At 53.9% G+C, this 16,398-nt stretch overlaps 1 protein-coding gene across 3 annotated transcripts in view; it reads left to right on the top strand.

The window, feature by feature from the left end:
* PTPRU (protein tyrosine phosphatase receptor type U) overlaps window positions 1-15,914 on the top strand; it is a 56,517-nt gene extending 40,603 nt beyond the window's left edge. For 2 of the 3 annotated variants that reach the window (XM_050983303.1, XM_050983304.1), the window contains exons 20-29: window positions 97-407; window positions 972-1,126; window positions 2,430-2,565; window positions 2,658-2,807; window positions 2,912-3,085; window positions 5,490-5,630; window positions 7,095-7,220; window positions 9,529-9,686; window positions 10,783-10,918; window positions 13,173-15,914. In XM_050983303.1, coding sequence (XP_050839260.1) covers window positions 97-407; window positions 972-1,126; window positions 2,430-2,565; window positions 2,658-2,807; window positions 2,912-3,085; window positions 5,490-5,630; window positions 7,095-7,220; window positions 9,529-9,686; window positions 10,783-10,918; window positions 13,173-13,235 — 1,550 coding nt within the window. In that variant the 3' untranslated portion in view covers window positions 13,236-15,914. The remainder of the gene's footprint in view (window positions 1-96; window positions 408-971; window positions 1,127-2,429; window positions 2,566-2,657; window positions 2,808-2,911; window positions 3,086-5,489; window positions 5,631-7,094; window positions 7,221-9,528; window positions 9,687-10,782; window positions 10,919-13,172) is intronic. The other variant, XM_030231897.2, reaches the window with a different exon arrangement.
* Window positions 15,915-16,398: the final 484 nt, after the last annotated feature.

The raw sequence follows: 16,398 nt of genomic DNA on the forward strand, positions 1-16,398 counted from the left end.
GCAGGAGGGAGGACATGGTGGCATTGGGCCACTGCCAGGGCTGGGTTCTGCTGCTGCTGCCCATCCATCTGTGGGGGCTTTTACTGTGTCACACAGGGCCCAGGCAGGAGATGGTGTACGACTTCTGGCGCATGGTGTGGCAGGAGCACTGTTCCAGCATCGTGATGATCACCAAGCTGGTGGAGGTGGGCCGGGTAAGCATCCCTGTTCCCATGCCATGCCATGCCATGCCATCCCTCCTGGAAGCCACCTGTGCAGAGCCTAGCCCCCATCCTGTGCTCTCCTTGCAGGTGAAATGCTCCAAGTACTGGCCGGATGACTCCGAGATGTACGGGGACATCAAGATCACGCTGGTGGAGTCCGAGACACTGGCTGAGTACGCTGTGCGCACCTTCGCCCTGGAGAGGGTACGGCCCTGCCCCTGCCTGGGGGACAGACCCCCCTCAGGCTCCCCTCACACTCCATAGCTTGGCATTTACAAGATCCTGTTTATTTAACCCAATATGGGGTCACCAGTTGCTCCTTCCTTTGCCTTTTCCCTGGCTCTGCACCCTGTGCCAGGCAAGTGGCTCAGTCCCACCTTCGCTTGGACAGTGAGTGAGTGTTTAATTTTTGTGTGAGTGTGGTGGGGGTGAAGGATGTGTTCCTCTCCTGTGGGCTGGAGGTGATGTAGCCGTCACTCTGCAGCATGGTAACTGGAGATGGAGCTGGTACAATTTACCCCTTAATCTAGAGGAATGTCAAATTACTGTCTGGTTATAGGGCAGGGACACCTGAGGCTGCTGCCACCTCCTCCTTTTTCTCCTTGGTGGTTTTTAACCCTCTTGCAGCCAAGAGGAGAGAGCTGTGGGGCTGCCCAAGCATGTGACTGCTGTGTGGTCCATCTGCCTGGATGCTGAGCTGGAAAAATCATGGATTCCTGAGAAAATCAAGTGTTTGCGTGACCTTGCCCTCTCACCTTTCCCTTGCAGCGGGGTTACTCGGCCCGGCACGAGGTGAAGCAGTTCCATTTCATGTCATGGCCCGAGCACGGTGTCCCCTACCATGCCACAGGGCTGCTGGCCTTCATCCGCAGGGTGAAGGCGTCCACCCCGCCCGACGCCGGCCCCATCGTCATCCACTGCAGGTGGGGGCAGGGCACGTGTGACAGGTGGGGGTGGAGGGGACCTGAAAGCTCATTCCCTCCACCATGGGCTGGGACACCTCCCACTAGTCCAGATTCCTTCAACCCCTGTCCAGCCTGGCCTTGACGTCCCTCTGTGATGGCATCTGTCTGTGAAATGTCACCACGGGGCTGGTGGCAGCAGGGGCTGCTCCAGGGGAACAAGCAGGGAGCAGCACTGTTTTGAGGCTGCCCCAGCCTGTTACTGGTGACAGCTCTGTCCCAGTGGGCAAAGGTGAAATGTCAATGGGCAGCTTGACCACTGCTGATGGTCAGGATGTGGGGTCTGGCTGCAGGGAGAGGGCAGCAGGACAGCCCTGTTCCCATGGTTACCCACAGGGCTGTCCCTGCAGGGCTCAGCCACCGGGACGCCAGAGCTGAGAGGACACGAGTGACACATCTGAGCAGCTTTGGTGGCTCTCTGTGCCCCTGAGCAGGCCTTCCCACATGGTGGGCTGATGGCTTTTCTTCCACTGGGCAAACCAGGAGGAGCTGATGAGTGGGAGGCATTTTTTTATTTTTTATTTGATTTCTCCCTGTCAACTGTCTCATCAGCGTTCATTCACCAGCCAGTGTGATTAGTGCCCGTAGCCTGTAATCACTGATAATCATGACAAGTGATTCATCAGCCCCCGAAATTAGTATTTCCCTGGAAAAGACTCTGTAGGAAAGGAAGAGGGGGGTGGCTCTGTTCCTGACACATCGGTGGGGGGGTTGTGTCAGGGCACAGTATGTCTTCGACTGTGACTCCAGCTATGCCAAGGCCTGGGATGTCACCACTGCTGGACTCACTCTGGGTACCCTGCTGTGTTTAGCCTTATCCTGAGGATCTCACCTGGTGCATGCAGACCTGCTCATGCCAGGAGATCCTCCCTGCTTCTCCCAGGGCTCAGAGCTGAGCCCTCCTTGGTGCTTTTGGGCTGGGATCCCAGGAGACTGTTGGCACTTAGATGGTTTAGTTGTTGGGTTTGTTGCAAAACCCATGTGTTCTGCTGCCTTAAATTAAAAATGAGCTTTAGACATGGGTGCCCACCTGACCTTCACGCACTCTTGGGCCTGCAGCAGGGATGTTGGGGCAGGTTTAAGGCTAAACCAGGCTCTGGAGGTGTGTGAGGTCCTGGCAGCTCTGCGGGGTTGCTGGATACAGGATCTGTGTATTGAGCCCTTGCCCACAGAGGCCTTGCTTGGTCCCCAGCTGCCTTTTGGGCTGTGTGTGGCTGCCAGCACAGACTGGGAATGTGTTTGCTGTTTCCCCCTCCATCCCCAGTGCTGGCACGGGGAGGACTGGCTGTTACATCGTCCTGGATGTGATGTTGGACATGGCCGAGTGCGAGGGCGTCGTGGACATCTACAACTGCGTGAAGACCCTCTGCTCGCGGAGGATCAACATGATCCAGACAGAGGTGAGCAGCCGTCAGGGACAGCTGGGGACACCTGGGGCTGCTGCCACCAGCCGGCTCTGGAGGCTCAGCCCTGTCCCCTCTCCTCCCCAAAGGAGCAGTACATCTTCATCCACGATGCCATCTTGGAGGCCTGTCTGTGCGGGGAGACCAGCATCCCTGCCAGCGAGTTCAAGCCCACCTACAAGGAGATGGTGAGGATAGAGCCGCAGAGCAACTCCTCGCAGCTGCGGGAAGAATTCCAGGTGAGCCTCCCAAAACCTCTGCAGCTCCCCCTTGTCCTCACCCTCCCAGTGGCCACCCCTGCTGGGACGAGGCAGGGCTTTGAGGGGGGCCCGTGTACCCGCAGACCTTGAACTCGGTGACCCCGCACCTGGATGTGGAGGAGTGCAGCATCGCGCTCCTGCCCCGCAACCGGGAGCGCAACCGCAGCATGGACGTCCTGCCGCCCGACCGATGCCTTCCCTTCCTCATCTCCGTGGATGGAGACAGCAACAACTACATCAACGCGGCCTTAACTGACGTGAGTGCTCCCTGGGGAGGCAAGGGGCTGCTTCCTGTGGGCTCAGGCAACTTTTCATGGCAAAACTTAGTTTGGTTTGGATTTACGGCCTCGTTTTGCGCAGGAAGGCTCGTGGCAGCTGTGTGCAGGGAGGGAAGGACTGGGATGGTGTCACGGGGGCCTGCACCCCTTCTTCTGTGTAGTAGAACCCTGCAAGAGCTTTTCTCCTGCTCTCACGAGCCAGGCACTGAGGGACTTGAGGATTTTGCAGTGACAGTGGAGCAGGGGAGGAAGAGGAAGCTTTTGGGGGGGTTGGTGGCATTGAGCCCCTCGCGTGCTGCCAGTTCCTCCCGTGATCCTCCTGCCCCTCCTGATGCCACTGCGGGGGCTCTGAACTGCTCCCAGAGCCACCATGCATCCCCCTGATGCAATCAGAAAGGACCCCGTAGTGACAGAGCTGTCTCCTAGTGGCTGATGATCACAAAGCAGAGTAGAGGATGCTGCAGGCTCCAAGCCCACACTGAGGGATGGGGTCATTCATCACCAGCCCCACTTCCCTTTCCTTGAAATGCTTTGCATGGGCAGCACAGAGCCCCCCACACCTCAGGCATCTTCCCCAGAGCCTCCTGGTCACAGCTGAGCACTGGCACCAAGCTGAGCCTTACGTTTTCCACACTGTGGGTGGTTTATCCTGCTGGATCTCTGTGCAGATCCCATCTCCCTGATTCCTGCTCCCACAGCAAAAGCAGTTTGTAAAGAAGAGTGAGCTGCTGGTGGTGGGGAGTGGCTCTCATAGTGCTACAGTGGGATGGGAGTTTTGTTTCCAGCTTGCTTTCTGTTTGCATATCCATTTTATCTTTATGCATCACTGAGCCTCCCTTAATCTCGGCTAAAGGGTCAGTGAATGAAATTTTTTTTATAGACAGACAAAGTCCTTTGGATGAAATTCTTGCTGAAGGGATAAAACCTATTTCCCTCTTTGGGTAAAAAAAAAAAAAAAGTCACATTCTCTTTAAGTGCCAAAGTGATTTGCTCAGTCAGTCTGTCCATCTGTCAGTCTGTCCATCAGATCAGCTTGGCCTGTGCCACCCATCAGTGGTGCTGGTGCCAGTGGAGCCGTGCCCTGCTCCACACCCAGCTGCCACTTAGACTTGTGCCAAGAGGAGGGTGCTAAGGCAAGCCTGGGCAACATGTGGTGAAATCTCTTTCCCCCTGCTGCTCTCATGCCCCTCTGTGGAAAGGTGGAAAGCTCTTGCTGCGTGCTGGGGTCTCACTGCTGCCCATGGACAGGGCCATGGGAATGGTTCAGTAAGGTCATTTCTCTGAGCTCAGTCAGGAGGTCCTGCAGCAGGCAGAGGATCCCCATTAGCAGAGAGCTGTGCTGATGCTGTGTCTGAAGAGGCTTGAGCCAAACTGTGTTAGTTTAAGTGTGCCTGATGCAGTGTTGAGCTCAGCTGTCCCTTGGCAAGCCAGCAGCAGAATGACCAAGGGGATGTATCTTGTTCAAAGCACAAACCAGAGATACAATAATTACCTTCCCTCCCACTTCCTTCTGCAATCTCTAGTATTGTTGCAGGGAGGCCCCGACGCAGGAGTAACGTGCATTGACTTTATGATTTCAGAAGGCTGAACAAGTGATTTATTAAGCTATACTGTATTACACTATACTACTACTATACCACAATACTAACAAAAAAACCTGTGACCCTTTCAGACAGTCATGACACAGCTTTGACCTAATTGGTCAATCAATCTAAAACACCCATCACCAGCATCCAATTAAGAAATTCCTCTTCAGTAAACAATTTCCATAACACATTCCACATGTGCCAAACAACAGGTGCAACAATTAGAGAGAAGAATTGGTTTTCCCTGAGCTTTCTCACTGCCTTCCCCAAGATTTTTCCTGGGAAAGTTGTGCCTGCTGCTCTCTGTGAAGAGAGCTGTGGTCACACTCTCAGATCTTTTTCTGGGGGGTTTTCTTCCTCCCCACAAAAAAAAAAATTGAGCCCAGATTAGCGATTGTCTCTGCTGCTCTCAGTGCCTGTGATGGTGTGCTGTGGGTGTGGGTGATGCTTCCAGTCAGGGCCAGGTGCAGAGCTGGGACCTGCGGTCTTCTGGGACCCATGGCTTCTACTTGTTCTTTGCTCAAGAGTGGCATCTTTTCCTTAGTTATTTATGCAAAGTACTCTTTCCTGTGCGAGCAAAATGTGTGTGTTTTCATCCTGACCAAGGGCAGGGATCACTTGGATCTTGCCATCACCAGGGCATGGAGGAACTGAGGCTGTGCCAGGGAGACCAGCTCTGCTCAGGCATGGAGAAGAGGGTTTTGGTCCCACTCATCTGATGCACTGATTCTTTGGGGTGTGACAACAGGAGCTCCAGTGTCACCACTGTGTCCTTACTGGTGCTCGTCTTTCCACAGAGCTACACCAAGAGCGCTGCCTTCGTTGTCACCCTGCACCCTCTGCAGAACACCACCACCGACTTCTGGCGGCTGGTGTACGACTATGGCTGCACCTCCATCGTCATGCTCAACCAGCTCAACCAGTCCAACTCTGCCTGGGTGAGTGCTGCTGCCCTGGGACTGCACCGTGGGTGTCTCTGTCCTGCTCCGTCCCCGTGAGTGGCTTCGTCCTCCTCTGTCCCCATTGCTGCAGCCCCTTGCCTTGCTCACTCAGCAATTTCTCCTCTGCAAGAGGACATGGGCCTGTATGCAGCACTCAGGATTTGTCCTTTGTAAGCACAGGGTTGGCCAGTTGGAGCCAAGGAGGTGTTGAGCAGCAGCCCAGCCTGGGTGCGTGGTGTTGGTGTTGCACTAACATTGCGTGGGCGTAGTGCTGGCATTGGTGTAGTGTTGGCTTTGAGTTGATGCTGATGTTGCGTTGGCATTGAGTTGGCGTTGGTGTTCCATTGGTGTTGACATTGCTCCAACAGGTCCATGATCCCTGAGTTGGAGGCAGCTCTGCAGGTGGGGTCTCACCTGAGCAGGGCAGAGGGACAGAATCCTTACCCTTCCCACTGCCATTTTTCCTCATTACTCAGCCCTGCCTCTCTCTTGCTGTCTGTTCTTCAGGGGTGTCTGGGTTACAATATTTAGCTGGATCATAAATGTTTACTGGTATAAGACCAACAGGTAATAAATCAGCCTTTCCAGCAGGTAGCTTCGAAAGGTGACTTTGAGGGTACAGCCCTCACTTGAACTACGCCTTGCCAAGGGAAGTTTTAATATCCAAATTATAGTTCTGAGTCTGGAAGGCTCAGAGATCTCAGAGATTTATAGCCCCTATTAATAACCAATTATTCCTGAGACACGTTTGCCGTGCTGTTGGGCCCAGGCCGTGGCTGACCTGCATTGCTAAATGCCCTGTGAAAGTGTGGTGACAAACATCATATATTTTGTGTTGGTGCTGGTTTCCCAGCTGTCACACTGTGAAAACAATCTCACCCATGCTCCAGGGACTGAGCCATCCGTCAGTGCCACGATGGACACAGGGAGGGGGAGTTGCTCCCCAGTGATGCAGGCTGGGATTGCTTTGGCTTGGTGGGATGTCCTGGCCATGGGATGAGAAGCACTGACATCCTACGTTGCTGTCACTGCTGGTGGCAGAATGGCTCCTAAAACCAGCAGGGCTTGAGAGCCGGCTGGGAGCAGCCCAGCCCTGCTCTGTTGTTGTACAGGATCAGGTCTGTGCTGGAACTGGGGCACAGCCCATCCTGCATCCTCCTGGAACAGCAGTTTCCATTCCAGGCAGTGTCAGCTGTTGTGTTGTGCAGTGTGAGGAGGCTGTGTGGGTGCTGGGGGTGGATCTGACCTTTCATCTCTGATCCCTCAATAAGCTGTGAGATCCTCCAGCCATTGATGTTCTGAGTGAGAAATGGCATTGTGGTCCAGCCCCCAACCCTGGGGCCGCCCTGTGCCACAGCCCCCAGGACCCAGCCAGCCGCTCCCTTCTCGGGTGTCTCCTGATGCCCTTCCCTGTGTCCCAGCCCGCATTCCAGGCACGATGAGCTGTGCTTTCCTCCACAGCCCTGCCTGCAGTACTGGCCCGAGCCGGGGCTGCAGCACTACGGTCCCATGGAGGTGGAATACATCTCGGGAGTGGCGGATGAGGACATCGTGTCCCGGCTCTTCCGAGTCCAGAACATCACACGGGTGAGCTGCTTTCTATGGATCACAGAATCCCAGGATGCTTTGGGTTGGAAGGGAACTTCAAACCATGTTGTTTCTACCGTGGACAGGGACACCTTCCACTATCCCAGGTTGCTCCAAGGCCCATCCAGTCTGGCCTTGGACACTTCCAGGGATCCAGAGGCAGCCACAGCTTCTCTGGGCAACCTGTGCCAGGGCTTGACAACTCTTTTGGTGGAGAAATTTTCCCCTAATGCCCCATCTAAACTTCCCATGATGCAGCTTGGGGCTGTTTTCTCTTATTTAATCACTTGTTACCGTGGAGAAGAGACTGATCCCACCCGGCTTCAACATTTCAGGGAGTTGTTGACAGCAATAGGATCTTTCCTGAGCGCTGGGGTCTCCAGCCTAACTCAGCTGCTGCAGAGGAGACAGCCCCAGCTCTCCTCCTGCCAGAGAGGAACTTGTAAGATGGCTATTGCTCCATCCAACCTTTCTGGAGTTCACAGCTCCTGGAAGACCTTTCTTCTCCTGCCTGAAGCTGCATCTCTGCCCTGCCACACACATAGCACAGGATGGACACTCCCCACGTGGGCACAGCAGCTCTCCTGGCATCAGCAGAGCCCTTTTCCTGCAGAATGAGAAGATCCACACAGATTTTTACCCTTTGTCAGTGTTGTATGGCTGGTTAAGCTTGCCTTGAAAGAGGAGAAGGGCAGCGCAGCAGGGAAAGGATGTGGTGATGCAGAGCTGTACATAGAAAGAAGCAGCTGATTTACCTACAAATGCCAGCTGGGAGGAGATGGCATCCCTGATGTCTTTAAGCTCCTAATGGTTGCCAAGAGGCTGAGGCCAGTGCCCCAGTGAAGATCAGTGGGCAGATGGGAATTAGGGAGCTTGGAAGGGAACGTGTGGCTTGGCTGACAGCCCGGCTGGGAAGGTGCTTCAGCAGGGTGGCCGGGGCCAGAGGAGATAAATCCCGATTATCTGAACTTTTAACACAAAGAGAGTTTTGGTTCATGCTCCCCGAGGGAGCATCTGGCATTTCCTGGGTGTCAGCACAAAATCCTACACCAAATATGCTCAGCTCTCAAGTGGTAGGATATACTCTGGGCTAAATTAAAATGCAGTGTGATGGAAATCCCTGGATCGACGAGGAGATTCCTCCAGGGAGCAGATCTGGGAAATGCACAGAGCCACTTTGTGCCAAGCCTTGCTGGATTGGAGATGGGCATTGGGAGTGTCACAAGTGCTCCAGAGCTTTCACCTCATTTCAAAGCAGATCCCAAAACTTTCCTTCCCAGGCTGTCAGAGGAGTTTTCTTCTGTTTTAACTCCATTTATTTGTTTCCTCTTCTTCCTCTGCCTTCCTGGCTTCCAGCTGGAAGCAAAAACTGGAGCCTAGGGTGGTCAGGCCATCACAGGCACATCACCAGCTCACATCAGACCTCCCAAAAAGGTTCAGGAAAGCTCCCAAAAAGGTTCAGGAAAGCCCCTGTTTGAAATGTGCAGGTTAGAGTGGGCACCAAATGCCCCCAGTTCTCAGTCCCGAGGAATAACAACTCCCCCAGAGGAACACCTGGTCCTGCTGGGTGGAGAAAGTCTGGTGCTCATCCCACTCAGCAGGCACCTGAAACTGTGTGGATGGAGCCCTCCAGAGCTGAGTGTCCTCCATCTGTGCCTGACCCCTCATCTGGTCCTGACACCCCCTTTCTCCTCCTCGTGCTCCCCACACAGGAGCTGTGAGCCCCAGGCTGGGGCTGGGGGGGTGACTGTGGTCTCACCCCATCCATCCCACTCAGGATGCTCCTGAGCAGGAGTCCCACATCTGCCCAGCTAAAGCCTGCTGAGCTCCATGGATGTCATCCTCCTCCTGGATCCAGCTAACCAGATTAGCTTTCCAAACTAACCAGATTAGCAGGTATTAAGCTCCCGCCTCTGTGGCAGCCTCTCAGCAGCCTCCTGGTTTACAGCGAGCACAACAGAACCACATCCCGTGGATCCAGGGCATGCAAAGAGGAAGGTGTGATGGAGAAGCCTTGGGGAGGCTCAGGGAGCAGGTTTTGGGAGATACAGAGAGCTCAAGATGCTGTGAGGTCGAATAAACCCTGTCAGTGGAGTTCTCCTGGGTGGGATGGGCTGGTGGAATGAGTGTGAGCTGGAGGCTGGGGCTGAACCATCCGTGTTAAAGCAGCAGGAAAGGGTTTTCCTCTATTGTCCATGTGTGGCAAACCCCTCTTTCCCCCCATCAAACATCTCCTGCCCTCTGTCAGATCTCCAGTGGAGGCAAATGAGGGCAGCCCGTGAGCTGCTGCTGAGTTTTACTTTTCCAGTTGCAGGAGGGGCACCTGATGGTCCGGCACTTCCAGTACCTGCGCTGGTCAGCCTATCGAGACACCCCGGACTCCAAGAAGTCCTTCCTGCACCTCCTGGCCCAGGTGGAGAGGTGGCAGAAGGAAAGTGGTGATGGCAGGACTGTGGTGCACTGCTTGTGAGTGTCAGCTGGGGAGGAGCAGGCTCTGCCCAGGGAGAGATGCCTCCAGATTCCATGTCCATAGCACTGCCTGGAGAGCCTCACAAAGCCCTCACTGGGGTGACTTTGTCCCTAAATGGGGCAACCTCTGCCACAACATGTGTATTGGGTCACCTTCTCCATGAGATGGATGCTCAGCAGGGGTGACAGCCACCTGTCCTTTGTGCTGGTGTCCCACCCTTGGCAGAGGACCCTGCCCTGTCCCCACATCCCGAGTGTGTAACAGGCTCTGCAGGGACATGGCAGGAGCTGTGGCACTCCCACCACTTGCTCTCATTGTGGGGGGACAGAGAAGCACGGAGTGATTTGGCTGGGAACGGACCTTAAAGCTCATCTTGTTCCAGTGGGAGGGACACCTCAGGTTGCTCCAAGCCCTGTCCACCCCTATCCTCCCCGTGGGATTGGCTCATGAACACCGTGTGTGTTCCCCTCAGATGGGACCCAGCACATTCACAGATGGGGAGAGACAGCAGGCGAATCTTTAATCAAAAACTAATTACAGCCTTGTCCATTTTCGTTAGCTGAAGGATAATTTGAAAACATGCTTTATAAAGCTCTGGCATCGTGTTCTCTCTTCCTCTCCCATGTTCCTATTGCTGTCAGGCTTCAGGTGTGGTGGTGTGGGAACAGGGGGTCAGCCCAGGATTTGGGGAGGTTCCCAGTGCCCTGTGTGGATTGTGGGGCAGTTCTTCCAGGCAGCAGCACCACCATGTCACCAGCCCAGGGTCACCCTGCACAGGGCAGGAGGGACACGGCAGCTTCCCCAAGGTCACAAGGAGTTGATCCATGGCAGGGCTGGGACTTGAGCTCAAATGTCCAAGATCCAGCCTTGGTAATCCAAAAGGGTGTTTTCATGCTCTTGTGAGGATTGGAGGGCATGAACATTGTCCTGCCACCCCATGGGGCAGGTTCAGGCCCCCTGGTACAGGGACCAGCCCCTGCTCTGGGATGTCCCCTCGATGCAGGATCAGATAGAGAAAGGGAGATTTGGAGGCAGCAGGAAGGTGCTCTGATGCCACCTTCTCACCCATGACGTCTATATTTGTCCCACCAGGAACGGAGGTGGCCGGAGTGGCACCTTCTGTGCCTCCACCATGATCCTGGAGATGATCAAGTGTCACAACATGGCAGATGTTTTCTTTGCTGCCAAGACCCTCCGCAACTACAAACCAAATATGGTGGAGACCTTGGTAAGCACCAGACCCACCCTGTCCACCCTGGCTTCCAGTCTTGTCACAGAGGAGAGGTGCTGGGGATGCTCACCTCCCAAAAGGCTGCCTTTTCCACCCCAAATCCTGATCAGCATCATGGGCATCCTCATGCCAGCACTGTGCTGGAGTGGGCTGGGAAGGAGGGAGCTGTAAGGCAGAGTCCTTACAGCTCCAGGGCTCCAGGAGGGAGCTCCTCAAGGCAGCCTTGGGCTCTTCTTCATCCTGCTGTGCCAGCACAGCCTTTGAGTCAGTGCTGGGGTTGTTGGAAATCCTCCCCAGGAGCTGTAAGGCAGAGTCACATTAACCCACAGCATGCAAAAACCTTTGGAAGGTTTGTGGTGTTGGGAGCAGCGCTGGTGTGGAGTGAGATAAATTCCTATCAGAAATATGAAAGAGAATGAGCAGCACTTGGAATGAAATGAATGGGTGCAGCAATGGAGTGATGTGTCCTGAGAAGGAGGCTGGAGCTGGCAGCAGGTCAGGGCAAAAAGCCCCTGCCCTAATTCAAGCCCCCGATGATGGAAGAGGGGAGGAAGCGGGCACTTGTCCGTCCCTGTGGTGGAGGGATCCAGGTGCCTCGTGATGTTTTAAAAGCAAGTCAGCTGGAAATGTTTACCCTGTTTAGATTATAAAATCCCTAAGTTGCAAAATGAAATGGTTTTGAGGAGGGGATGTGATTTGCATTAGGAATTAAAAGAGGAGAAGGAGATGGAGGGGAGAGGGGGAGGGATGCAGATAATGGGAAGATGATCTGACAAGCATGAAGCCACCAAACCCATTGGGCTAAATTGCAAGGGTATTAAAAAAAGGTAACATTTCCCATCAGGACACAAGCCTCCCCCTGCCTCAAATGAACCTGAACTGGCTATTCTAGGAATCTCAATCTCCCAGAGTCACCAGGAGGCTGGATCCGTGCCTGGTGTAAGGAGCTCAGCCCAGCAGAGAGCACTTCCTGCTGCCTGCGCCTCTTCCCCCTCTGTTTGCCCCAGGGGTTATTTTTATATGATGATAAATGGAAACAATCCCTTTGCTTAATCCAAAAAGCATTATGTGCTTTTAATCTGGGCTGCTGCAGCCTCCTCGCTTTGAAGTCCTTCTCCCCCTGTGCCCGCTCCCACCTGGGATCCCATGGCTGCCCACCCATGTGGGATAACAGGATTTTCATGGCCGTGCTCAGGCTCAAATCCCCATCCTGCGGCCAGGATCTGGGGAGATGAGCTCTGCTCTCTCCCTCCCTGCTGTCACACCCAGAGCACTCCCACCTGATGTCCCAGTGCCAGCAGCACGAAAATCCTGATTTGTTTGGGGCTTAGCTCTCCTGGGATGGGCACTGCCACGGCTGGAGCTCTCCTGAGGATTTTGTGCTGTCAGTTGTACCAGGGTGGGAGGGCACAGGAACAGGTCATGAAAAGGAAGACAGGGATGGATGAGCCTGCCCTCACAAGCCCCAATTCAGGGAGTTTCTTTACAAAACCAGAAGTTAGCCACTTTGGGCTTTCCCTTTGTGCAGCTGACGGGGAGTGAAGGGTGGGAGGATGCTGACACAATGCCTGGATGTCTCAAGAAAAGATGGGAGAGGGAGCCTGGTCCTACTGGGCAAGAGAATTTATTATAAAGGAATGTCCTGGCAGCCACTGCAAGGCGTCTCCATCCACTCCAACCATGGGTATTTGCCTGGCTGCTCTCCCCTTTTCCAGCATCTGCTGGACTCAGAAGCAAAAACTCCTTGATTTCCTGCCTAAGGTTTTATTGTGGGCACCTCTGACCCCAGACTCCATTGCTCCCATGTCTCTTCCACCATTTGATTGACAGATGTCAGTCACTGAGGTGATTAAGTTGCTGAGTCCCTGAGTGCCCAGTGCTGCTTGTACCTGGGATGGTGAATAAAGGTATTTTCACGAAAAGGGGATGTTGCAGTCCTGGTTCCTCCCTTGGGGCAGGTGACAGTGCTGTGTGCCCCCAAAACGCTAGATTTCAGTGCGTGTGGAGCTGTTGGATCTGTTAGATTATAAATCTGTCAGATTATCTGGGACACCATGGATCTGGGGCTCCATGCCTGCCCCAGCAGTGGGTGTCGTTTGCCAAGAGTGGAGTTTTTCCTGGTTGTGGCTTTAGCAGAACTGTCAGGGGGCTGACAGGTGTTTCCTTAGGGCTGTTGACACGTGCTTTTCCTCACAACCTTGGGAAGCAGTTCCCTCTGGATCGTAACACCCTCTCTTCTCTCTCTGAACAGGAGCAGTACCATTTCTGCTACGACATAGCACTGGAATACCTGGAGTCCCTGGAGACCAGATAGCACCTGGCCACGAGAGGGGCAGCAAGGGCTTGTGCAGGGCCGTGCCAGCCGCGCTTCCCAGCTGGGCACTGTGTCCCTGCTCGGGGTGGGCAGGGAAACAGCGAAGGACCCACCAGGAAACTTGGGATCCAGAAAACAAAAGGACATGGAGATGTGTTGGCCACTCTCCATCTTCATCCTCCGCTCTCCATCTTTCCTCCCTGCCCTGGGCGTGTCTGAGTGGGTGGATCCCACAACTCAGCTGGTTCCTTGGAATCACAGCCTGGGGTTGGTGTGTGTGGGATGCAGTGCTGCTGGAGGGGAGGCCACCAGGAGCTGAGGCTGTTTCCCATCAGGGAAGGATGGGCACTGGGAGATGTTGCTCTTTTGTGTGTAGAATTGAAGCTCCCAGAGGCGTTGGGGGGGTTTCCCTCGGTGGGACTCACTCTGAGCCAGAGCACAGCCCCCCAGGAGCTCTGGAGTTTCTGCCTGCTGGCACCATGAGTTTGATCCTGTTTTAGTTCTGTGAGTTCCAACCCTTTGTGCATCCATCCCTGGCCAGACAGGGATGAGGGAGCGGGGCACTGGCCATGCCATGTCCCTCTGCAGGGGCTGCCCTGAACCCTACTGGTGCTTTTGCAAAGTGTTGGAGGGGATGGTTCCCCAGTGTCTCCACACCTTCCTCTCCATCTGTAGCAGCGAATTCTTCCTGATGTCCCACAGGCACTGGCCCATGGGTCTGGCTTTAACCCTTTGTGCATCACTGCATTTGAAGTGAAATCCTCAAAATTCAGGTCCATCCCAAATACTTGCTGGATGCCACCTCTGGGCAGTCGCCCATTGATGCTCTTGGCTTTTGCTGGGCCTGGTGGGGCAGGAGGGTCGAACTTGGGGCGGTGTTGGCTTGGGCTGTGCCAAAGCCATGGCCGTGCCTTGGGGCTCTGCGGGGGAAGGTCCCCACGCTCCTGTGTCACTGAGGCTGGTGGCTGAAGGTACCTGAGGTGTTTTAGCCCCATCCTGCTGCAGGTGGGTGTGACATGGCACTTTTCCCATCTGATGTTGTGGTAATTTCAGGGATTCTGCTCTCGGCCTGGTTGTAATGGGCCTTGGGAAGGGGCATCCAGAGGGATCCAGGTCTGGGAACTGAGGGGAGGTTCTGTCCTGAGGGCCAGGCAGAGCCCTTCACCATCACTTTTGGGAGGGATGAAGCAGAGCAGATGAGAAACTGTTCTCCAGGAGCTGGAGGTTTCATGTGGGCAGCCCTGTCCTTCATCCATCTGCCCCCTTCACCTCCCATCTGTGTCCCCCCATCCTCCAGCCATGCCTCCCCAAGGCAGGGGCAGTTTCCCTGCCCTGCCTGCCTGGGGCTGCCAAGCCATTGCCCAGGGAATTCTCCCCAGGAATCAGGAAGGCTGCACAGCTGCAATGGCCAGAGGAGCAAACCCAGGAGCTGTTTCCATCCACCTTCCAAGGGTGAAAGAGAGCAGGAAGAGCCATCCCTGCCCTCCCTACCCTTGGACAATGTGCCACTGCTGTGCTGATGGGGATTTCAGCACCATCCCAGACCCCTGGTGCTGCCGCCTCCTCTGAGGAATTCACAGTCTGACAATAACTTATTCCAAGGGCTATAGGACATCCTTCCTTCCTTCTTTCCTTCCCTGCTGTCTCACCTGCAGTGTGCCCATTCTGTCTTGTCACCAAAAGGTTTTTTTACCCCCAAATGGTCCAGTAGCACCAGTACTCCCACTGGGATAAATGTGTGCCCTTCTCCCAGTCCCACAGACCTGCCTGTGCTGTCCTAGGGAAGGGGCTGCATGCTGGGTGCAGAAATTGTTTGGTTTCATATGAAAGTGGCCGAGCTGAGCCTCCAAAATCCCTGGGAATGGTCTGGGATGCTCTGGGGGCAGACCAGCCCTGGGAGCTGGAGGAATGGCTGCTGCCTGGGCCACCCACATCCTGCCTGTGGCCCGGAGGGAGGGAGCATCCCCCAGGGCTCTGCAGGTAAAGTATTGCCAGAGAGAGGAAAAGGAGGAGAGTTGAAACCCCACTTAGTCCTACAGAGACCGGAGGAGTTGTATATATGTCTTGAAATGAAGAGTTTTTTCCTTTTTATTTTATTTTGGTACCTCCTTGCTGGGTGTCTCTGGGTTTTTAGGGCATCTCTGGTGAGGGGCAGATTTTGAAATCCAAGTGCTATAAACCCCAGCCCAGCTACAGCTCCTACTGACCTGCTCCTCTGCCACAAGGCAAGGACATCTTGTACATAGAAATATATATATAGAAATCTATATATAAAATTATAAATACTGTTCTTAAGATGGATAATGTTTATTGGTATTACAGATTGGAGTGGTGCTTTTTTAAAAAATAAAAAAAAAAAAAAAAAAAAAAAAAAAGAAAAGGAAAAATTAGAACCCAAGGAAAACACCAAATTGGAACAATTTTGTCTGTATGCAGTCAAAGTGATCCTAAAAGCTGGCAGCATCCCAGAGCTGGTGCCAAAGGGACTTGGGACCATGAGGCAGCTGCACCAGGGATGAGGATGGAGCAGTGGGACCGAGGGAGGGACGTGTCTGATGTGGATTGTGCCACACACATCCAGCTGTTGTTAATGTTTTTTTTATTATTTTGTTATTCTATTTTTTTGGCTTTCTTTCCTTTTAAGAAAATCAGTTGCATAAATAAATGTTCCAAATTTGTGGTGGCCTCTGGAGTTCTTTCCTGGCTCTGAGCTGGGAGCTGTGATGTGGGGAGCCCTGAGGTGCAGAAAAAGCCTCTCTCTCTCAGCCCTCTCTTTTAAAGGTATTTTTGGGAATACATGTGCAGGTTCCTGCAAAGCCCCCATGGCACAGAGGAGAGGGGGGTGCCTTGTGCTTCCAGAGCTTTCTCTCGGTGCCCTCCTGGAGATCTTGGGCTGGGCAGGGGTTACCAGGCACCCTGGCTGCCCACAGCCCCTGCTGGAGCTTCCCCCTTGCTGGAAGAGGTGGTGTGGAGGAAAAAGAGCACCAGAGCATTTCCCAGCTGGAAAATGAAATCCTGTTGTAAGAAGAGCCTTCGGGAAAAGTTCCTGCATTGTCTTCAGTGATTTATTGATTACAAAGCAGCCTTCAGTTAAATGTGTTGTGATATGAAACACTTCCAGTAACACTTGAGTCTTAATTTAATGGAGACCAAGGAAAAAAAT

The sequence above is a fragment of the Serinus canaria genome, chromosome 23 (assembly GCF_022539315.1).
Source record: "Serinus canaria isolate serCan28SL12 chromosome 23, serCan2020, whole genome shotgun sequence".
Taxonomy (NCBI): domain Eukaryota; kingdom Metazoa; phylum Chordata; class Aves; order Passeriformes; family Fringillidae; genus Serinus; species Serinus canaria.